This window comes from Heptranchias perlo, chromosome 3 (assembly GCF_035084215.1).
Source record: "Heptranchias perlo isolate sHepPer1 chromosome 3, sHepPer1.hap1, whole genome shotgun sequence".
Classification (NCBI taxonomy): domain Eukaryota; kingdom Metazoa; phylum Chordata; class Chondrichthyes; order Hexanchiformes; family Hexanchidae; genus Heptranchias; species Heptranchias perlo.
The window spans coordinates 98,633,537-98,652,704 of record NC_090327.1 but is presented as its reverse complement, the minus strand read 5'-3'; the positions used below and the strand labels follow the sequence as shown (position 1 = coordinate 98,652,704).

Sequence of the window (19,168 nt, the reverse complement as noted above, 5' to 3'; positions counted from 1 at the left end):
TGATATCTTTTTCTTTCTCCATAATATTCAGTTCTGTCCCTGTGAGGTATATTTATAATTAAGTGACAGACTGGGCTCAGTGGTAGCACACTCGCCTCTGAGTCAAAAGGTCATAGGTTCAAGTCCCACTCCAGAGACTTGAGCACATAATCTAGGCTGACACTTCAATGCAGCACTGAGGGAGTGCAGCCCCGTCGGATGAGATGTTAACCCGAGTCCTAGGTGGACGTAAAAGATCCCATGGCAATAGTTGAAGAAGAGCAGGGGCGTTCTCCCCAGTGTCCTAGCCAATATTTATCCCTCAACTAACATCACTGAAAACAAATTATCTGGTCATGTATCTCATTGCTGTTTATGGGACCTTGCTGTGCACAAATGGGCTGCTGCATTTTCTACATTACAACAGGAACGACAATTCAAAAGTACTTAATTGGCTGTAAAGCACTTTGGGACGTCTGAGGTTGTGAAAGGTGCTATATAAATACGATCCTTTGTTTTGTCTGTGCTTCAGTGGGTTACATGCTCCTGTACCTTGATGACTGACTAACTTGTTTCAGCACATCCTAGATTTGGCTCACAAAAGCTGTAATTGAGAAAGTGCAGACCTTCATCCACCTGGGATACTTAATGACACTGGAGGAGTTGCCACTGCAGCTTTCACAGGACACTACCATGGTGCCAGCAGGTGCTCTCTTACTACAGGCCTTTCCTGGACACCAGATCAGTCGATTTACAGGCAATACCTACCTCAGAATCCTGGAATTGATAGCAGCTGTCATCTGCACAGTTTGTACTGTGAGTCTCCAGGAGATCTCTCCAGACCCTCTCCCTTGCACCAACTGGTGCTACTAGATACTTCATTTGCAGTAGCTCTACCATAGTGACGTGTCGAAGCATCTGCACTAACTCAGATTGTGAAGGCTAATGCCTCCCTGTCTGGGGAAAAAAGTAGGCATGGGGCAGCTAGTTAGAATGTCAGTCAACCCGGCATATCAACAGGTTGGAACTGTAGAAATGTCATTAACAGTATAATACACCCAACCCCAGTATTGCCACAACTCAGTCCTCCTGTGGCTTGATAACTCTACAGTGTAAGTGAGTAAGGCCCACTGAGTCCAGAGATGTCCTGGATTTATGGTAATTGGATAACCATCTCAGCAGAGGCAGAAAATATACCAAACAGGCTTAGTCACCAGAATGTGATCTTACCCACAAGTGGATTCTGTACAGGAAATTAGAAAAAGCAGGGACTCAGCAGGGAACTCTGTTTGACCTGGGCAAGAATGCAGAACTCTCCAGAGCACTGACAAAATCAAAAAAAAACAAATAAGCTACCATTTAAAATCCACCAGCTGTGCTTTTATTTCAAATGAACATAAATTTTGGGTTACTGTTAGCATAACACGATATCATAGTAGGTACAGCACAGAAGGAGGCCATTCGGCCCATCATGCCTGTGCAGGCTCTTTGAAAGAGCTATCTAATTAGTCCCACTCCCTGCTCCTTCCCCATAGCCCTGAAAATTTTTTCCCTTCAAGTATTTATCCAATTCCCTTTTGAAAGTTACTATTGAATCTGTTTCGACCACCCTATCAGACAGTGCATTCCAGATCATAGAAACTTGCTGCGTAAAAAAATGTTTCCTCATGTCGCTGCTGGTTCCTTTGCCAATCACCTTAAATCTGTGCCCTCTGGTTACTGAACCACCTGCCACAGGAAACAATTTCTCCTTACTTACTTTATCAAAACCGTTCGTGATTTTGAACACCTCTATCAAATCTCCTTTTAATCTTCTCTGCTCTGAGGAGAAGAACCCCAGCTTCTCCACTGAAGTCCCTCATCCCTGATACCATATCATCATCATGGTATAGTTAATGGGAAACAGTTCAGAAGTTGAAGATTCAAAGTGTATTTTATGAATAGTTTTATGTGCATATCCTGTGTGTAATTTGAAAAGATCCAAATTATTGCAGGTAATTTATCACACGTTTGTTTTCTACAGTTTGAAGGCTGTGCAAAGGCCTACTCCAGACTGGAAAACTTGAAAACGCATCTGCGGTCTCACACTGGAGAAAAGCCGTATGTCTGTGAGCACGAGGGCTGTAACAAGGCGTTCTCCAACGCATCTGACCGGGCAAAGCACCAGAACAGAACTCACTCAAATGAGGTAAGCTGTCAGCTGGCACACATTGCTGAGTCTGCTTTAATACATATTATTCATCTGGCACATGTTGGTGAGACTGTTCTAATACATGTTACTGATCTGGTGCACTTTGATGAACCTGCTTTAATACATAATAAAGACAAAGAATGCTGGAAATACTGAGCAAGTCAGGCAGCATCTGTGGAGAAAGAAACAGAGTTAACGTTTCAGGTTCATGTCCTGTCGTCAGAACTGGAAGAAGTTAAAGATTTAACAATTCTTAAGCAAGTACAGAGCCAGGAAAAGGTGGGGAGGAGGAGATGAAAGAACAAAAGGGAAGGCCTGTGACAGGGTGGAGGGCAGGAGTGGTTAAATGACAAAAGGGATGATGGTGCAAGGCAAGAAGGATGGTAATGGGACAAGAAACAAAAGATTAGGTCTGGAGGAGGTATAAATGGCAACAGCAGAACCATTACCAGCACCTGCTATCGGAAAAAAGGGGAGCAGTGGTTATTGAAATCACTGTTGAGTCCAGAAGGTTGTAAAGTGCCTAATCACGCATGTGGACTGAGCGCATTTGGTCTCCCCAATGTAGAGGAGACCGCATCGTGAGCAGCGACTACAGTATACGAAATTGAATGAACAACAAGGAAATCGCTGCTTCACCTGGAAGGAATGTTTGGGGGCCCAGACAGTGGGAGGGGAGGAGGTGAAAGGGCAGGTGTTGCATCTCCTGTGCTTGCACAGGAAGGTGCCATGGGAAGGGGAGCAGGTGTTGGAGGTGATGGAAGAGTGGACCAGGATGTCGTGCAGGGAACGGTCACTTCGGAATGCTGAAAGGGGAGGAGAAGGGAAGATGTGTTTGGTGATGGCATCGTGCTGGAGGTGGCAGAAATGGTGGAGGATGATCCGTTGAATGTGGAGTCTGGTGGGGTGGAAGGTGAGGGCAAGGGGGGACCCTATCATGGTTCTGGGAGGGAGGGGAAGGGGTGAGGGCAGAATTATGGGAAATTGGACAGACACGGTCAAATACAGTGGGGGGGAATCCTCGGTTGAGGAAAAAGGAAGACATAATCAGCAGCACTGGCGTGGAAGGTGGCATTGTCGGAATAGATGCAACAGAGACGGAGAAACTGGACGAATGGAATAGAGTCCTTACATGAAGCGGGGTGGGAGGAAGTGTAATCAAGGTAGCTGTGGGAGTTGGTGGGCTTATAATAGATATTGGTTTACAGCTTATCCCTAGAAATGGAGATAGAGAAGTCGAGGAAGGGAAGGAAAGAGTCAGAGATGGACCATGTGAAGGCGAGGGAAGGGTGGAAATTGGAAGCAAAGTTCTCTCCCCGCCCTCACCCCCCCACCCCCACACACCCCCCTGTCCTTTGCCTGGCTCTGTATTTGCTTAAAAACTGTTAAATTTTTAACTTCTTCCAGTTCTGCCGAAAGGTCATCGACCTGAAACGTTAACTCTGTTTCCTTTTACACAGCTGCTGCCTGACTTGCTGAATATTTCCATCATTTTCTGTTTTTATTTCAGATTTCCAGCATCCGCAGTATTTTGCTTTTGCTTTAATAAATATTACTGATCTGGCACACATTGAGCCTACTTTAATGCACGTCACTGATCTGGTACACATTGGTGAGTCTGCTTTAATAGATATGATTGATCTGGCATACATTGAGGAGCCTGCTTTAATACATATTAATGATTTGGGGCCTAATTTTATCGGGTATACGGCAGGGGGAAATTCCTGTCGGGAAACCTGGAAGAACTGGTTTTGACATAAGGACTTTTTTTATTTTTTGATGGTTTCCTGCCCAACAGGCCGGCCCGATTGACAGGCTGGTCTCAGTTGGACGGGAGAAGAAGGAGGAAGAGGATGTGTTCAGGTAAGTGTTAGATGTGGGGGGGTCGGGGGTCAACGGAGGGTCGATCGCATTTGTAGAGTCTGTGCAGGTAGGCTTGTTGGGCCTAGGAGAAGCATTCCTCCTTCTCCGGGCCCACAAGCTGTGCTATAAAGGCACTTACCTGCAGTTTCAGGCCTTCTCGACTCCTCTCATGTGGTGTGAATCAGAAGGCCCGGGAATCCCGGCCCCCAGGGGTTAAAAACAAAAAATCTGTCAAATTGGAGGCCTGCAACCTCCTTGAAAGCTTTCACTGACCAACCCGCCTCCTGAGAGCAGGTTGGTCGCCCATCCCTCATCCGGCCTCTGAAAACCGGAAGCGAGCGGGTTGGGGGCGGATTTTTGATTTTTAACATTTTTACTGCTCCCCGCCCCCAACTCACCTGTTTTTCCCATTTAAAATCATGCCCCTGGTACATATTCATGAGTCTGTTTAATATATATTACTGATCTGGTACACATTGATGATCTTGCTTTAATACATATTACTGCTCTGGTACATATTCATGAGTCTGGCTTAATACATATTAATGATCTGGTGCTCGTTGGTGAACCTTGTTTAATAGATATTACTGAGATGACTAACATTGGTGAGCCTGTTTTAGTACATATTACTGATCTTGTATACGTTGAGCCTGTTTTAATGCACATTACTGATCTGGCACACATTGATGAACCTGTTTTGATACGTATTACTGATCTAGTCTACATTGAACCTGTTCTCTGGCACCTCCCTTGACTCCTCCACTGTCTGTCATTTGTTATATTGCTTGTCTGATATCTAGTACTGGATGAGCAAAAATTTCCTCTAACTAAATATTGGGAAGACCGAAGCCATCATCAAGACCACCTACTTCCACCTCCATAACATCGTCCATCTCTGCCCCTGCCTCAGCTCATCTGCTGCTGAAACCCTCATCCATGCCTTTGTTACCTCCAAACTGAACTATTCCAATGCTCTCCTGGCTGGCCTCCCATCTTCTGCCCTCCATAAACTTGAGCTCATCCAAAACTCTGCTGCCCGTATCCTAACTCGCACCAAGTCCCGTTCTCCCATCACCCCTGTGCTCACTGACCTACATTGGCTCCCAGTCCAGGAACGCCTCGATTTTGAAATTCTCATCCTTGTTTTCAAATCCCTCCATGGCCTTGACCCTCCCTATCTCTGTAACTTCCTCCTGCCCGACAACTCTCCGAGATCTCTGCGCTCCTCCAATGCTTGCCTCTTGCGCATGCCCGATTTTCATTGCTCCACCATTGGCGGCTATGCCTTCAGCTGCCTAGGCCCTAAGCTCTGGAGTTCCCTCCCTAAACCTCTCCGCCTCTCTACCTCTCTCTCCTCCTTTAAGACGCTCCTTAAAACCTACCTCTTTGACCATCTGTCCTAATACCTACTTATTTGGCTTGGTGTGAAATTTTGTTTGATAACGCTCCTGTGAAGCGCCTTGGGACGTTTTACTACTTTATAGGCGCTATATAAATGCAAGTTGTTGTTGTTGTATTGCTGAGCTGGCACACATTGGTGACCCTGCTTTAATACCATATGACGAAAGAGATAGAGTAAGATGAAGCAGAAAAAGAGGCATATGACAGATGTCCGGTGGATAACACAAGTGAGAACCAGGCTGAATATGGAAAGTACAGAGGAGAAGTGAAAAAGGAAATAAGAGGGGCGAAGAAACAGTATGAGACTTAGACTGGCGGCCAACATCAAAGGGAATCCAACATCTTCTATAGGTATATAAATAGTAAACGGGTAGTAAGAAGAGGGGTGGGGCCGATTAAGGACCAAAAAAGAGATCTATGCATGGAGGCAGAGGGCATAGCTGAGGAACTAAATGAGTACTTTGCACCTGTCTTTACCAAGGAAAAAGATGCTGCCAAAGTCACAGTATAAGAGGAAGTAGTTGAGATACCAGATGGGCTAAAAATTGATAAAGGTGAGGTACTAGAAAGGCTGGCTGTACTTAAAGTAGATAAGTCATCCGGTCCGATGGGATGCATCCTAAATTGCTGAGGGAAGTAAGGGTCGAAATTGCAGAGGTGCTGGCCATTATCTGCCAATCCTCCTTAGATATAGGGGTGGTGCCAGAGGACTGGAGAATTGCAAGTGTTACATTCTTGTTCAAAAAAGGGTGTAAGGATAAACCCGGCAACTACAGGCCAATCAGTATAACCTCAGTTTTGGGGAAGCTTTTAGAAACGATGATCCGGGATAAAATTAATAGTCACTTGGACAAGTGTGGATTAATAAAGTAAAGCCAGCATGGATTTGTTAAAGGCAAATCATGTTTAACTAGATTGAGTTTTTTGATGAGGGCAATGCAGTTGATGCGTATATGGACTTTCAAAAGGCGGTTGATAAAGTGCCACATAATAGGCTTGTCAGCAAAATTGAAGCCCATGGAATAAAAGGGGCAGTGGCAGCACGGATACAAAATTGGCTAAGTGACAGGGAACAGAGAGTAGTGGTGAATGGTTGTTTTTTGGATTGGAGGAAGGTGTAGAGTGGCATTCCCCAGGGGTCAATACTGTGACCATTGCTTTTTTGATATATATTAATGACTTGGGCTTGGGTGTACAGGGCACAATTTCAAAATTTGCAGATGACACAAAGGGTAGTAAACAGGGAGGAGGATAGTGATAAACTTCAAGAGGACACAGACAGGCTAGTGTAATGGGCAGACACATGGCAGATGAAATTTAACGCAGAGTTGTGCGAAGTGATACATTTTGGCAGGAAGAATGAGGCGAGGCAATATAAACTAGAGGGCACAATTCTAAAGCGGGGTGCAGGAACAAAGAGACTTGGGGGTATATGTGCACAAATCTCTGAAGGTGGCAGGACAGGTTGAGAAAGCGGTTAAAAAAGCATACAGGATCCTGGGCTCTATAAATAGAGACATATGGGGGTGATCCTAGGAGGCAAATGCGGGTATGTTGGGGGCGGGGGGCCTCCGAAAATTGCGCAAATCCCGCCGGCTTCCGAGTTTCCCAGGGACCCACCTGTATGTGCGTGGGAGACCCGAAAACAGAAGTCCCGCTAGCAATTAAAGCCGGTGGGATGACAGTTAAAGAGCCAAACGTACCTCATTGAGGTACTTAAGGCACTTTACCTGTGACAGAGTAAGTGATTAGAAAGATTTTTAACTTACCTGGGCGGCTTGCTCACCGCTTCTGATTCACACCCGGATCAGGGAACAAGAAACAAAATAAATTAAATAAAAAAAACATGCAATGAAGTGAAAACACTAAATGCACCTACCTTTGAAACCTGCTCCGATGTCCGATGTCTCCCGTTCTGATGTAACCCTCCCAATCTTCCGCTCTTCCCCCCTATCTTCCCCTCTCCCCTTATCTTCCCCTATAGTCCAGCGCAGGATCATCCATTCCAAACCACCCCCCCCGACACTGTCTTCCAGTCCAGCGCTGGATGACGTCTGGCTCGCTCTCTTTCCCGCCCCCCCCCCCCCACCCCGGCCTCGTGTTGCAGCTCCTGATGGCAGCCAGCCTGTCAATCAGGCTAGCTGCCCGGCGCGAAACCCGGAGAGGATGTTAACCACTATCAATCAACATGCGATCGCGTCGTCAACGCTAAGTTTGATTCATGCAGGTTTGCCACACGCCCAATCACCACATACCCCGCCCCCCCCCCTCCCTGCTGCCATCCCGCCTCCCAGCTAATATCGGGGCCATAGAGTACAAAAGCAAGGAAGTTATGTTGAACCTTTCTAACACTGTTTCGGCCATTGCTGGAGTATTGTGTCCAATTCTGGGCACCGCACTATAGGAAGGATGTGAAGGCCTTAGAGAGAGTGCAGAAAAGATTTAATAGAATGGTTCCAGACTTCAGTTATGTGGATAGAATGGAGAAGCTGGGGTTGTTCTCCTTAGAGCAGAGAAGGTTAAGAGGAGATTTGATTGAAGTGTTCAAAATCATGAAGGGTTTCGATAAAGTAAATAAAGAGAAACTGTTCCCATTGGCGGAAGGGTTGAGAACCAGAGGTCACAGATTTAAGATGATTGGTAAAAGAACCAAATGCAACATGAGTAGAAACCTTTTTACGCAGTGAGTAGTTATGATCTGGATTGCGCTGCCTGAAAGGGTGGTGGAAGCAGATTCATTCGTGGTTTTCAAAAAGGAATTGGATAAATACTTGAAGGGAAAAATTTTGCAGGGCTAGGGAGGAATGGGACTTACTGAATTGCTCTTACAAAGAGCCGGCACGGGTTCGATGGGCCAAATGGCCTCCTCCTGTGCTGTAACCATTCTATGATTCTATGATAACGAAAGGGTTTGATAGAGTAGATGTAGAGAAAATGTTTCCACTTGTGGTGGAGTCCAAAAGTAGAGGTCATCAATATAAGCCAGTCACTAATAAATCCAATAGGGAATTCAGGAGAAACTTCTTTACCCAAAGTGTGGTAAGAATGTGGAACGCACTACCACAAGACGTAGTTGAGGCACTTAGCGTAGATGCATTTAAGGGGAAGCTAGATAAGTACACGAAGGAGAATGGTTAAGAAGGGTATGCTGATAGGGTTAGATGAAGTAAGAAGGGAGGAGGCTCGTGTTAAGAATAAACATCGGCATAGACCAGTTGAGTCGAATGACTGTTTCTGTGCTGTATCCTCGATGTAACTCGATGTACTGATCTGGTACACATTGATGAATCTGCATTTATACATATTAGTGGTCTAGCACACGTTGATGTACCTGCTTTAATACCAATCACTGATCTGGCACACGTTGATGTACCTGCTTTAATATCAATTACTGATCTGGCACACATTGATGTACCTGCTTTAATACATATCACTGATCTGCCACTCGGTGAGCCTGCATTAATACACGTTACTGATCTGGCGCACATTCGTGAGTCTGCTTTAGTAGGAACATATTGATGGGCAGGAAAAGACCAGCTGGTCCATCAAACCTGCCTACACTATGATGACCAGACCATGATGACCAGACCAATGTGGCCAAACACTTCTTAAGAACATAAGAAATAGGAGCAGGATTAGGCCACACAGCCCCTTGAGTCTACTCTGCCAATCAATAAGATCATTGCTGCACTCCTACCTCAACTCCACTTTCCCTCCCTATCCCAATATCTCTTGATTCCCTTAGTTCTTCCCTCCCCCGACGTCCCACCCTCACACCCACCTCTGCGGCCATGTAATCTCCTGGGAGAGGCAAAAAACAGAAAAACCCAGATTCTGCTTTAATACATATTACTGATCGGGTGAGGTGAGAGGGTCTGCCCTTGACATCAAGGCAGCATTTGACCGAGTATGGCACCAAGGAGCCCTAGTAAAATTGAAGTCAATGTGAATCAGGGGGAAAACTCTTCAGTGGCTGGAGTCATACCTAGCACAAAGGAAGATGGTAGTGGTTGTTGGAGGCCAATCATCTCAGCCCCAGGACATTGCTGCAGGAGTTCCGCAAGGCAGTGTCCTAGGTCCAACCATCTTCAGCTGCTTCATCAATGACCTTCCCTCCATCATAAGGTCAGAAATGGGGATGTTCACTGATGATTGCACAATGTTCAGTTCCATTCGCAACACCTCAGATAATGAAGCAGTCCGTGCCCGCATGCAGCAAGACCTGGACAACATCCAGGCTTGGGCTGATAAGTGGCAAGTAACATTCGCGCCAGACAAGTGCCAGGCAATGACCGTCTCCAACAAGAGAGAGTCTAACCACCTCCCCTTGACATTCAATGGCAATTCACTAATAGAATGAGATGTTGATTGTAATCATAAGCACCCACATCCATTGCTTTTTGTTTAGCAATGCTTTAAAAGTAATGTGCACCCACACCATCAACATTTGCACCTTACCAGCAGATGTATCACGTCAAGTGGTGATCCTGTACTTTCACATGTTTTGCAGATAATTTTGGCATTACTCTATGTAAGCGATCAAAAGATGGAATTTTCAAATTGGAGTAGTTTTTAATGCTGAGTGAGAATCTAACTATTAAATTTCTCTCCTTACAAAAAGAAATGGTAGAATGACTGTTTTTCATTTAATCAACAACCAGTGAATTAAATCACATTGAAATTGCATGTTCCTGCAATTCCATGAGCAGGTTATCAAATATGTAGAAAAATGGGTATCCTTACATTTTGCATTAGAAGTGAAATTTCACTTCTAAACGTATTAAACTATGCTGGGCTGGTACAAATTGAAACCAAATGAGCCACTGAAGACAGTTGAGATTGGATCTTGAATACAGCATCTTTCCACAGCACTAACGTAGATTTAATTTCCGGTCACTTGCTTTGCTTATTTGTCTCAATGATGATGAGCACTCCTTATAAGCAGTGAATGATATTACCTTAATATACAAATACATGAAAATAAGGGTGGGAAACGACAACAGGCCCATCAGACCCACCCCATCAGACATGCTGCAACCCTTTACATTATTGACCCACACCCTAACCACACAATCCCTGGGAGAGGCAAAGAAAACCTGTGGCCAATTTAGGAAAAACTCTTGGCTGCCTAAGTGACATCGCAACACCCTATAACTCCTCACAGTCACAACTAACAAGCAACTTATCCCCTATAACTGGAAATGTCCTCTTCAGTCAGGATGTGAACATTATCCTCACCAACTCCAATCAGTAACTCTTAGCTAACAGATAATGGTTACGGCTTGAAAATCAAGAGCACACATCCAATATCAGGGCTAGTTGAGATGCGCAAAGAAATCTTAACCTCAAAGTTTGAAATGTTAGGTGGCAGTTCAAACCTTTGTATTTATTGAAAGCTTTCATAGTGTAAACTAAGATAACATGTGGCTGAAGATTTGTTGCTTCAATTTTTGTGAGATGCTCTTTTCAGGAGAACATTGTAGGTGCCCTTCTCCTTATCCCACTGCTGGCCAATTTCTGACTCACAATGGAATTGGTGAGCTTGGCTTACTCATTTATACTTTCCAGTTTGAAGAATAAAAAAAACTTTGTGGGTTTAATATTATGTGAGCAGTAAGTAAAATAAAATATGTATGCAATTTTTAACATACGTTGAACCATATGGACAACAATCTGACAAAAGGTATTTGACCTGAAACATTAACTCTATTTCTTTCTCCACAGAAGCTGCCTGACTTGCTGAGCTTTTCCAGCATTTTCTGTTTTTATTTCAGATTTCCAGCATCCGCAGTATTTTGCTTTTGAAGAATAAATTCCTAGCACACTTAGACTTGCCAAGAACGGCCACATGTGTTGGCATTTTAGTCATAGTAAAATGTAGGCTGATGGCTTGTCCTGATCAGTTGGAAAGTTGCCTAGTTGTACTGATGTGGATGTCAGTATGAGTCTTGGATTTGGAAGTTGTCGATGGATTAAATTGAGCCAGAGTATGTCAGCAATATTAACAAACTAGTGCAACCCCCTAAAATAATAAGTGGAAAAAGAGTCTTTGATTGTGAAAGTAATTTATGAAGTCAGGTCACTGCTCACCCTTTGAGTTAGAGAACACGATACAGCAGGAGAGACACATATATATATAAGTCACAACTCGTTACAATTTACCGCAGCATTATATATCAGAGTGCTTCACTCAACTCTTGTTGTCTGAATAATGCAGCTGAAAAAGCCTTTCCTGCAGGGATGAATGAGCTATTTGATGTTTAGCATCATTTTTGTACATTGAGTTGAAGAAATCAAAGTATTTTTCCTTATCTCTGCATTTTAAAAAGTCAGTGTCTGTCCCGGTCTCTCTCTCGCTCATACACACAATCTAACATTTCCAGAAATCAAGATGCAGTACTTTCACTTTTGCTGTTTCAAATTTGGCTTCAAGTAAATCTGATCGTACACATCAGTTTTGCGTCTACCATCGTGGAACAGATGGTAGAAGCAAGGTGCAGGAAGTGAACATGTACCCTGATTTTAGTTGCCATGCCCTTTGCACCTCAGGCAGAAACAGAAAAGGGTCACAAAAGTAGCTTAGTGCTGGCAAATGTTAATCGAATTTAGTTGGGGGCCAACGACGCTACATCTATCTTTTTAAAAAAAAATGATGGACAACAAAAGATAATGGGACCTGAAATTCTGATGGGTCCCAGGGTGCAATTCGAGTAAATTGGGGCGGAACTTGTTGTCATCAGGATTCTGCTCCGTTGATGCTGCACAGAGAAATTCCGATAATGGGTAGGACAAATATTCAGCCTATTCTCCCCGTCGTCATCCGTATCCCCCCCCCCCCCCCCCCGCCCCATGTCAAGTGGGTGTATCTGGGGCAGTTCTCCGGCTACCTCAGGAATTCTGCCCAGCACACCCTGAGTCGGCCTCAACGAAAGGCCCCAAAACCTGTACAGGCAAAGGGAGCGTTAATGAAATTTTGCTGACCGTTTCTCTTTGGCTGGCAAAGGGCTTCGGGGTCTGCCTAGCGAACAGTTGTAGGTCGATCCCATTTTTGCACCCTAATAGGTGAGGACTGCCCGCCCCCACCTTGTATTTGACTCTGTGCACACAATTTGGGACGGGATCTATGTCTCGAGATTGGAAGAATTGAGGCAGACTTGGAGCCTTGTGTCACCATACTTTTTCCAGTGCAGGCAGGACGATTGGAATTTCAGGCCACTAGTCTTTAGCATTTTTTTCGTACAGATAGAAAAGTGAAGAGAACAAAAATATTCCTTTACCCCAATTTTTTTTTCCTCCTCCCTTCTGCCAGTTTTCTCCCCTCCTTTCCTGGAGGCATTGTTGCATACCAAGTACAGCACCAGCAGCATAAGAATTTCTTGACATTAAGGGATCACTGATTGTAATTCTAATAGTCCAGTGTACATGTATCACAGAGCAATACTCAGTGAACATGATGAAGGTTGACTTGCTGTTTTGCTCATCCTTAGTCAACATTCCAAACCAATGTTAAGAGGAAAGTGATGTGTTGCGTGAGGTTTGCAAACCTTGGCCTAGGGTCACTGTGGGTCAGTTTTTCACACGCTTGCCTCTGAGTCAGAGTGGTACAAGCCCCACTTCAAAGACTTGAGCATGTCATCTAGGATAACCACACAGTGCAGTATTGAGGGAGTGCTGTATTGTCAGATGTGCTGTATTTCAGATGAGATGTTGAACCAAAGCCTAGTTTCATTTTTCAGTTGAAATCAAAGATCTCGTGGCACAATTTGAAGAGGAATAGGGCGTTCTCCCACTCTTGATAAACACAAGTTTAATTGATCATTGATCTCTTTTTGTGTTTGTGGGACCTTGCTGTGTGCATTTGGCTGCCATGTTTGTCCATGAATCAACAGTGACTGCACTTTGGGATGTCCTGAAGATGTGATAAGGCACTATGTAAACAAAAGTTCTCTTTTTTTCTCTGTTTAAGCAAGATGAGGCTGTAATCTTGCTCATTAAATGTCCTCATTGTCTAACCTCTCAAATTGTATTTAGCAACGTAGGCAAATGCACTGTTTGGATGCATAAATGTCATTGGGAGCCCATTTGAACAGGTTGCAGCACACAGAGCCACCGCTAGTTTATTTCCTGCCCTCCCTGGTTTGCTCTATTTTCTAAATCCCAGTGCCAAATTTACTGTTATCATCGAATCGTAACCACTGTTTATAAGGCACACATGATCTTTCACTTTCTACATCCCCTGCTCTTCTTCGAATAGTACCATGGATCTTTTGCATCCACCTGAGAGGCCAGAAGGAGCCTCGGTTTAATGTCTCATCTGACTATAACTTGGTGTTGTAAAATTGTTTACAATTGTCAACCCCAGTCCATCACCGGCATCTCCACATCATCTGAAGGAAGGCACCTCCAGCAGCCCAGTACTCCCTCAGTGCAGAGAAATGCCAGCCTAGATTATGTAGTCAGGTCCTACAATCTTTTGACTCAGAGGCGAGAGTGATACCATTGAGCCAAGGTTGACACCTCAGTAATTCAGATTTGTTCTTGTGAAAGTTTTAGGAATTTTATTTTCGCATCATTTCAAGCTTTGTGATTGTAAAGTTGCGTTAACAGTAAGTTGTGATTTTACACTGTGTTTCCAGAGCCTAGTGTAGTTTGTGACTGTTTGCTTTCCAGAGAATATCCATGTTGAGCCATATTTTCCCAGTGGAATATTTCCGTTGAGGAACAATGCTGGCAGGAAATGTTAATCATGAAATTGATTTTCATCATTAATTTGAATGGAGCACCTGATTGCCGATCAGTCTTTTTATATTCCCTCATTGATGTACAGTCCCCACCACTTAAAACATCTACGTTTAAATCGGGCAGTCGCTTATACTGGCCAAAAAGCAATAACCATTATCCATCTGCATTTACATCAATTTCAAAGTTGCTGGTTATAGTGTCTTAAGTGCTCTGGATATTTCGGGGGAAAAAATGCTGGGTTTTTTTGCTGGTCTAAATATATTTTTTATTCAATCTGATACCCTCCAAGAGAAGCAAAAAGCAATTATTTCACCATTTAAGTTCAACCATTGTTAAACATGCTCTACAAATTATAGCTGGCATAATTAGCACAATGCTAAATCAGCACGATGCTATTTCTTTAATTATGTTGTTTGCTACACGCACTTAACAGCGACTTTCGAGTCAAAGTACAAAGCTCTTGCAGCTGTGGCAACATTCAGTTCAAGACTTTAAACCTCCTTTAGGCAATAAAGTCTTATTAAAAGTGGTGCTCACCTGCCATAAAGTCTGTTAAACGTTAACAACAACTCTGCTCTACACAGAATATCAGTGGTCAGTGTCTGAAACCATGTCCCGAGATTATAAACTGATTGTAGATTAGAATTAATGGGTAAGAGGAGCACAAACACAGCTCGATGGCAGCTTTATATAAACTATTCATTAATCCCTAAAGGATAGAGTCTGTCCCAGGAATAAGAATTGGGGGCAATTCACAGACTTGTCTTTCTTATAAAGTTTGTTTAATTTGTGTCTCTCTCCTGACCTGACAGTCCGGGAACAATTTAGATGAGGTGTCTCAAAGCTGGGTGATACTAACACACTCACAGTCTGTTTTTATAAGTTTCATAAAAGTATATCTCAAATAATTATTTTTTCCCCATTATACCGGCCATCGCGTATAGCGAGCAAATCACGTTCACACGAACACGCCAGCTATGGACAGTGGGGACTATATTCAATGCTCATAATCCAATCACTCTTATGTATATTTTTAATTAAGTACCGGTGACATATATTTCACCCTCTTTGTTGTCACTTTGCCTGTTATCCTACATGTTCCCTGACCTTTGAGGGAAGGAAAATAATGTCAGCCTTGGTTCAATGGTGGTACTCTCACCCCAGGTCAGAAGGTTGTGGGTTTACTCCAGAGACTTGAGCACATAATCTAGGCTGACACTTCAATGCAGTACTGAGGGAGTGCTGCACTGTTGGAGGTGCCGTCTTTCGGATGAGACATTAAACCAAGGCCCCGTCTGCCCTCTCAGGTGAATGTAAAAGATCCCATGGCACTATTTGAAGAAGAGCAGGAGAATTCTCCCCAGTGTCCTGACCAACATTTATCCCTCAACCAACATCACTAAAAATAGATGATCTGGTCATTAATCTCATTGCTGTTTGTGGGAGCTTGCTGTGTGCAAATTGGCTGCTGTGTTTCCTACATCACAACCATGACTACACTTCAAAAATACTTCATTGGCTGTAAAAATGCTTTGGGATGTCCTGAGGTTTTGAAAGACGCAATATAAATGCAAGTTCTTTCTTCTTGCATTGTTTTGTGAGTGCTCACCCAGATAAAATATGCTGAAAACAGTGGGACAATTGGAATTTCCTGCTGGACCTCCTAGTCTTCAATTACAAAATAAACAAAGATAACAAGTGGTTTGATAAAATATTTGCATTTTTTGGATGTGAAACTAAACTTCTAAAATCTGTTTTGCATGATAAAAATGTATAAAAGATAAATTACTTATAACTAATGAACCATCATCAAAAAAAGTTATAAATGTCAGACCTACCTGTTTAGCGTTGAAAAGAAATTACATAGAATGTACAGCACAGAAACTGGCCACTTGGCCCAGTGGGTCCATGCTGATGTTTATGCTCCACACGAGCGTCCTCCCAGCCTTCTTCATCTAACCCCATCAGCATATCCTTCTATTCCTTTCTCCCTTGTGTATTTATCCATCTTCCCCTTAAATGCATCTGTGTTAGTCGCCTCAACTATTCCATGTGGTAGCAAGCTCCACATTCTAACCACTCTCTGGGTAAAGAAGTTTCTCCTGAATTCCCTATTGGATTTATTAGTCACTATCTTATATTCATGGTTCCTAGTTCTGGTCTCCCCCACAAGTGGAAACATCTTCTCTACGTCTACCCTATTAAACCCTTTCATAATCTTAAAGACCTGTATCAGGTCACCCCTCAGCCTTCTCTTTTCTAGGGAAAAGAGCCCCAGCCTGTTCACTCTTTCCTGATAGGTATAACCTCTCAGTTCTGGTATCATCCTAGTAAATCTTCTTTGCACCTTCTCCAGTGCCTCTATATCCTTTTTATAATATTGAGACCAGAACTGTTCACAGTGTGGTCTAACCAAGGTTCTATACAAGTTTAACAACTTCCCTGCTGTAATCTTCAATTTGTTTCTCTGTCGATTTATTAATGAACAATTGTTTTAATGCCTTTTCTCATTTTTATCAATTATGATTTTTCAGAAACCGTACGTTTGTAAGATTCCCGGCTGCACAAAACGTTACACTGATCCCAGTTCCCTCCGAAAACATGTCAAAACAGTTCACGGCCCTGAGGCACACATCACGAAGAAACAGCGAGGAGACATCCACCCGAGACCACCGCCACCCAGGGACCTAGGCAGTAATTCCCAATCCAAATCACCTGGGCAACAACAGGCTGAGCTAAACAACACTACCTCAAAGTGTGAAGAATGTCTGCAAGTTAAGGCCATAAAGACAGAGAAACCAATGGTATGTCCTCGTTATTTTTTAAATCAGCAATGTTGCTCATTACACCAAGTTTGAAGTATTTTCTTTCCAGTTTTCTGCCCTCTTGCCCTAAAGGTGCTCACTCTTGATGATCATCTGTTCCACAGGCGATAGCAGACCCCTGGTACTCCACCAAAGTGAACATTCTTCATGTGTGAACCTAGAAATGAGTGTTGGCAGTTTTATTCATCTGTGGGAGGCATCATAGCAGAGTCCAATCTTGTCGACGGCCAACATCCTTTTCCAGTGGAGTCACTGGATACAAATCAGGAGTGAAAACCTTGGCGATTTTTTTTCCCCCTTGCTGCCTGAGCTCAGGGCACTGAGACCAATTGTACTACCCACCCTGGTTTAAACCTATGAAAGGCAAATTTAGGACCAAAGTCAGTAAGAAGTTATTCATATGAATAATAATTAACACTAGGAATGAGTTTCTAGGTTGGTGAGCACAGGCAAAAACCTTTGAGGCATTTAAAAGACAGCTGGATACTGGGATTGGAGGACTGTAGATTTGTCAGATATGTGAGCTAGTATTAGCTGAATGGTCTTCATCATCCATATTTATCTTGTGATCCTATGATCTGCTGCCCCAGCTAAGGTCAGCCAACTGGGACCTTCTGTATACCTTAGTGCCTCTACTCACTAGGGCATCAGTGAGCTGTACATAAGACCAGTTCAAAATTTTTCGATATCAACTGTGAAAGATGCTTTTCCTACGGCAACTTGAGTTTAAGTCGGTGAGGTGTAAGGATGCAGATCGTTAACTGTGAATAGCCTCTCCAGAACCGGGTTTAACTCAAGGCTTTTATATGGCATTTGAAGGATTCCAGGAGCTGAATTTCACTGTTTTCCCTCCCTGCTCCCTAGAATTCCCTAGATTCTAGAACAACTCCCATGGATTGGAAGGTAGCAAATGTAACCCTGCTATTCAAGAAAGGAGGGAGAGAGAAAACAATGAAATACATGCCAGTTAGCCTGACATCAGTAGTAGGAAAAATGCTAGAATCTATTATTAAGGACATAGTAACAGGGCACTTAGAAAATCATAATATGATTAGGCAGAGTCAACACGGTTTTATGAAAGGGAAATCATGTTTGACAAATCTATTAGAGTTTTTTGAAGGTGTAACTAGCAGGGTAGATAAGGAGGAACCAGTGGATATTTGGATTTTCAAAAGGTATTCGATAAGGTGCCACATAAGAGGTTGTCACACAAGACAAGGGCTCATGGGGTTGGGGGTAATATATTAGCATGGATTGAGGATTGGTTAATGGACAGAAAAGAGAGTAGGAATAAACGGGTCATTTTCGGGTTGGTAGGTTGTAACAAGTCGGGTGCCGCAGGGATCAGCTATTTACAATCTATATTAATGACTTAGATGAAGAGACCGAGTGTAATGTATCCAAGTTTGCTGACAATACAAAGCTAGGTGGGAAAGTAAGTTGTGAGGAGGATGCAAAGAGTCTGCAAAGGGATATCGACAGATTAAGTGAGTGGACAAGAAGGTGGCAGATGGAGTATAATGTGGGGAAATGTGAGGTTATTCACCTTGGTAGGAAAAATAGAAAAGCAGAATATTTTTCAAATGGTGAGAAACTATTAAATGTTAGTGTTCAGAGGGATTTGGGTGTCCTTGTACATGAAACACAGAAAGTTAACATGTAGGTACAGCAAGCAATAAGGAAGGTAAATGGCATGTTGGCCTTTATTGCAAGGGGGTTGGAATACAAGAGTAAGGAAGTCTTGCTGCAACTGTACAGGGCTTTGGTGAGACCACACCTGAAGTATTGTGTGCAGTTTTGGTCTCCTTGCCTAAGGAGGGATATACTTGCCTTAGCAGCAGTGCAATGAAGGTTCACTAGATTGATTCCTGGGATTAGAAGGTTGTCCTATGAGGAAAGATTGAGTTGAATGGGCCTATACTCTCTGGAGTTTAGAAGAATGAGAGGTGATCTCATTGAAACACATAAGATTCTAAGAGGGATCGACAGGGTGGATGCTCAGAGGATGTTTCCCCTGGCTGGAGAGTCTAGAGCTAGGGGACATAGTCACAGGATAAGCAGTCGGACATTTAGGACTGAGATGAGGAGGAATTTCTTCACTCAGTCGTGAATCTTTGGAACTCTCTATCCCAGAGGGCTGTGGATGCTCAGTCGTTGAGTATATTTA

General features: G+C 43.4%; 1 protein-coding gene across 1 annotated transcript in view; it reads left to right on the top strand.

The window, feature by feature from the left end:
* Positions 1-19,168, top strand: part of LOC137318085 (transcriptional activator GLI3-like) — a 371,554-nt gene that overhangs the window by 338,617 nt on the left and 13,769 nt on the right. Inside the window, exons 12-13 of the mRNA XM_067981056.1 lie at positions 2,003-2,167; positions 16,711-16,980. Coding sequence (XP_067837157.1) covers positions 2,003-2,167; positions 16,711-16,980 — 435 coding nt within the window. The remainder of the gene's footprint in view (positions 1-2,002; positions 2,168-16,710; positions 16,981-19,168) is intronic.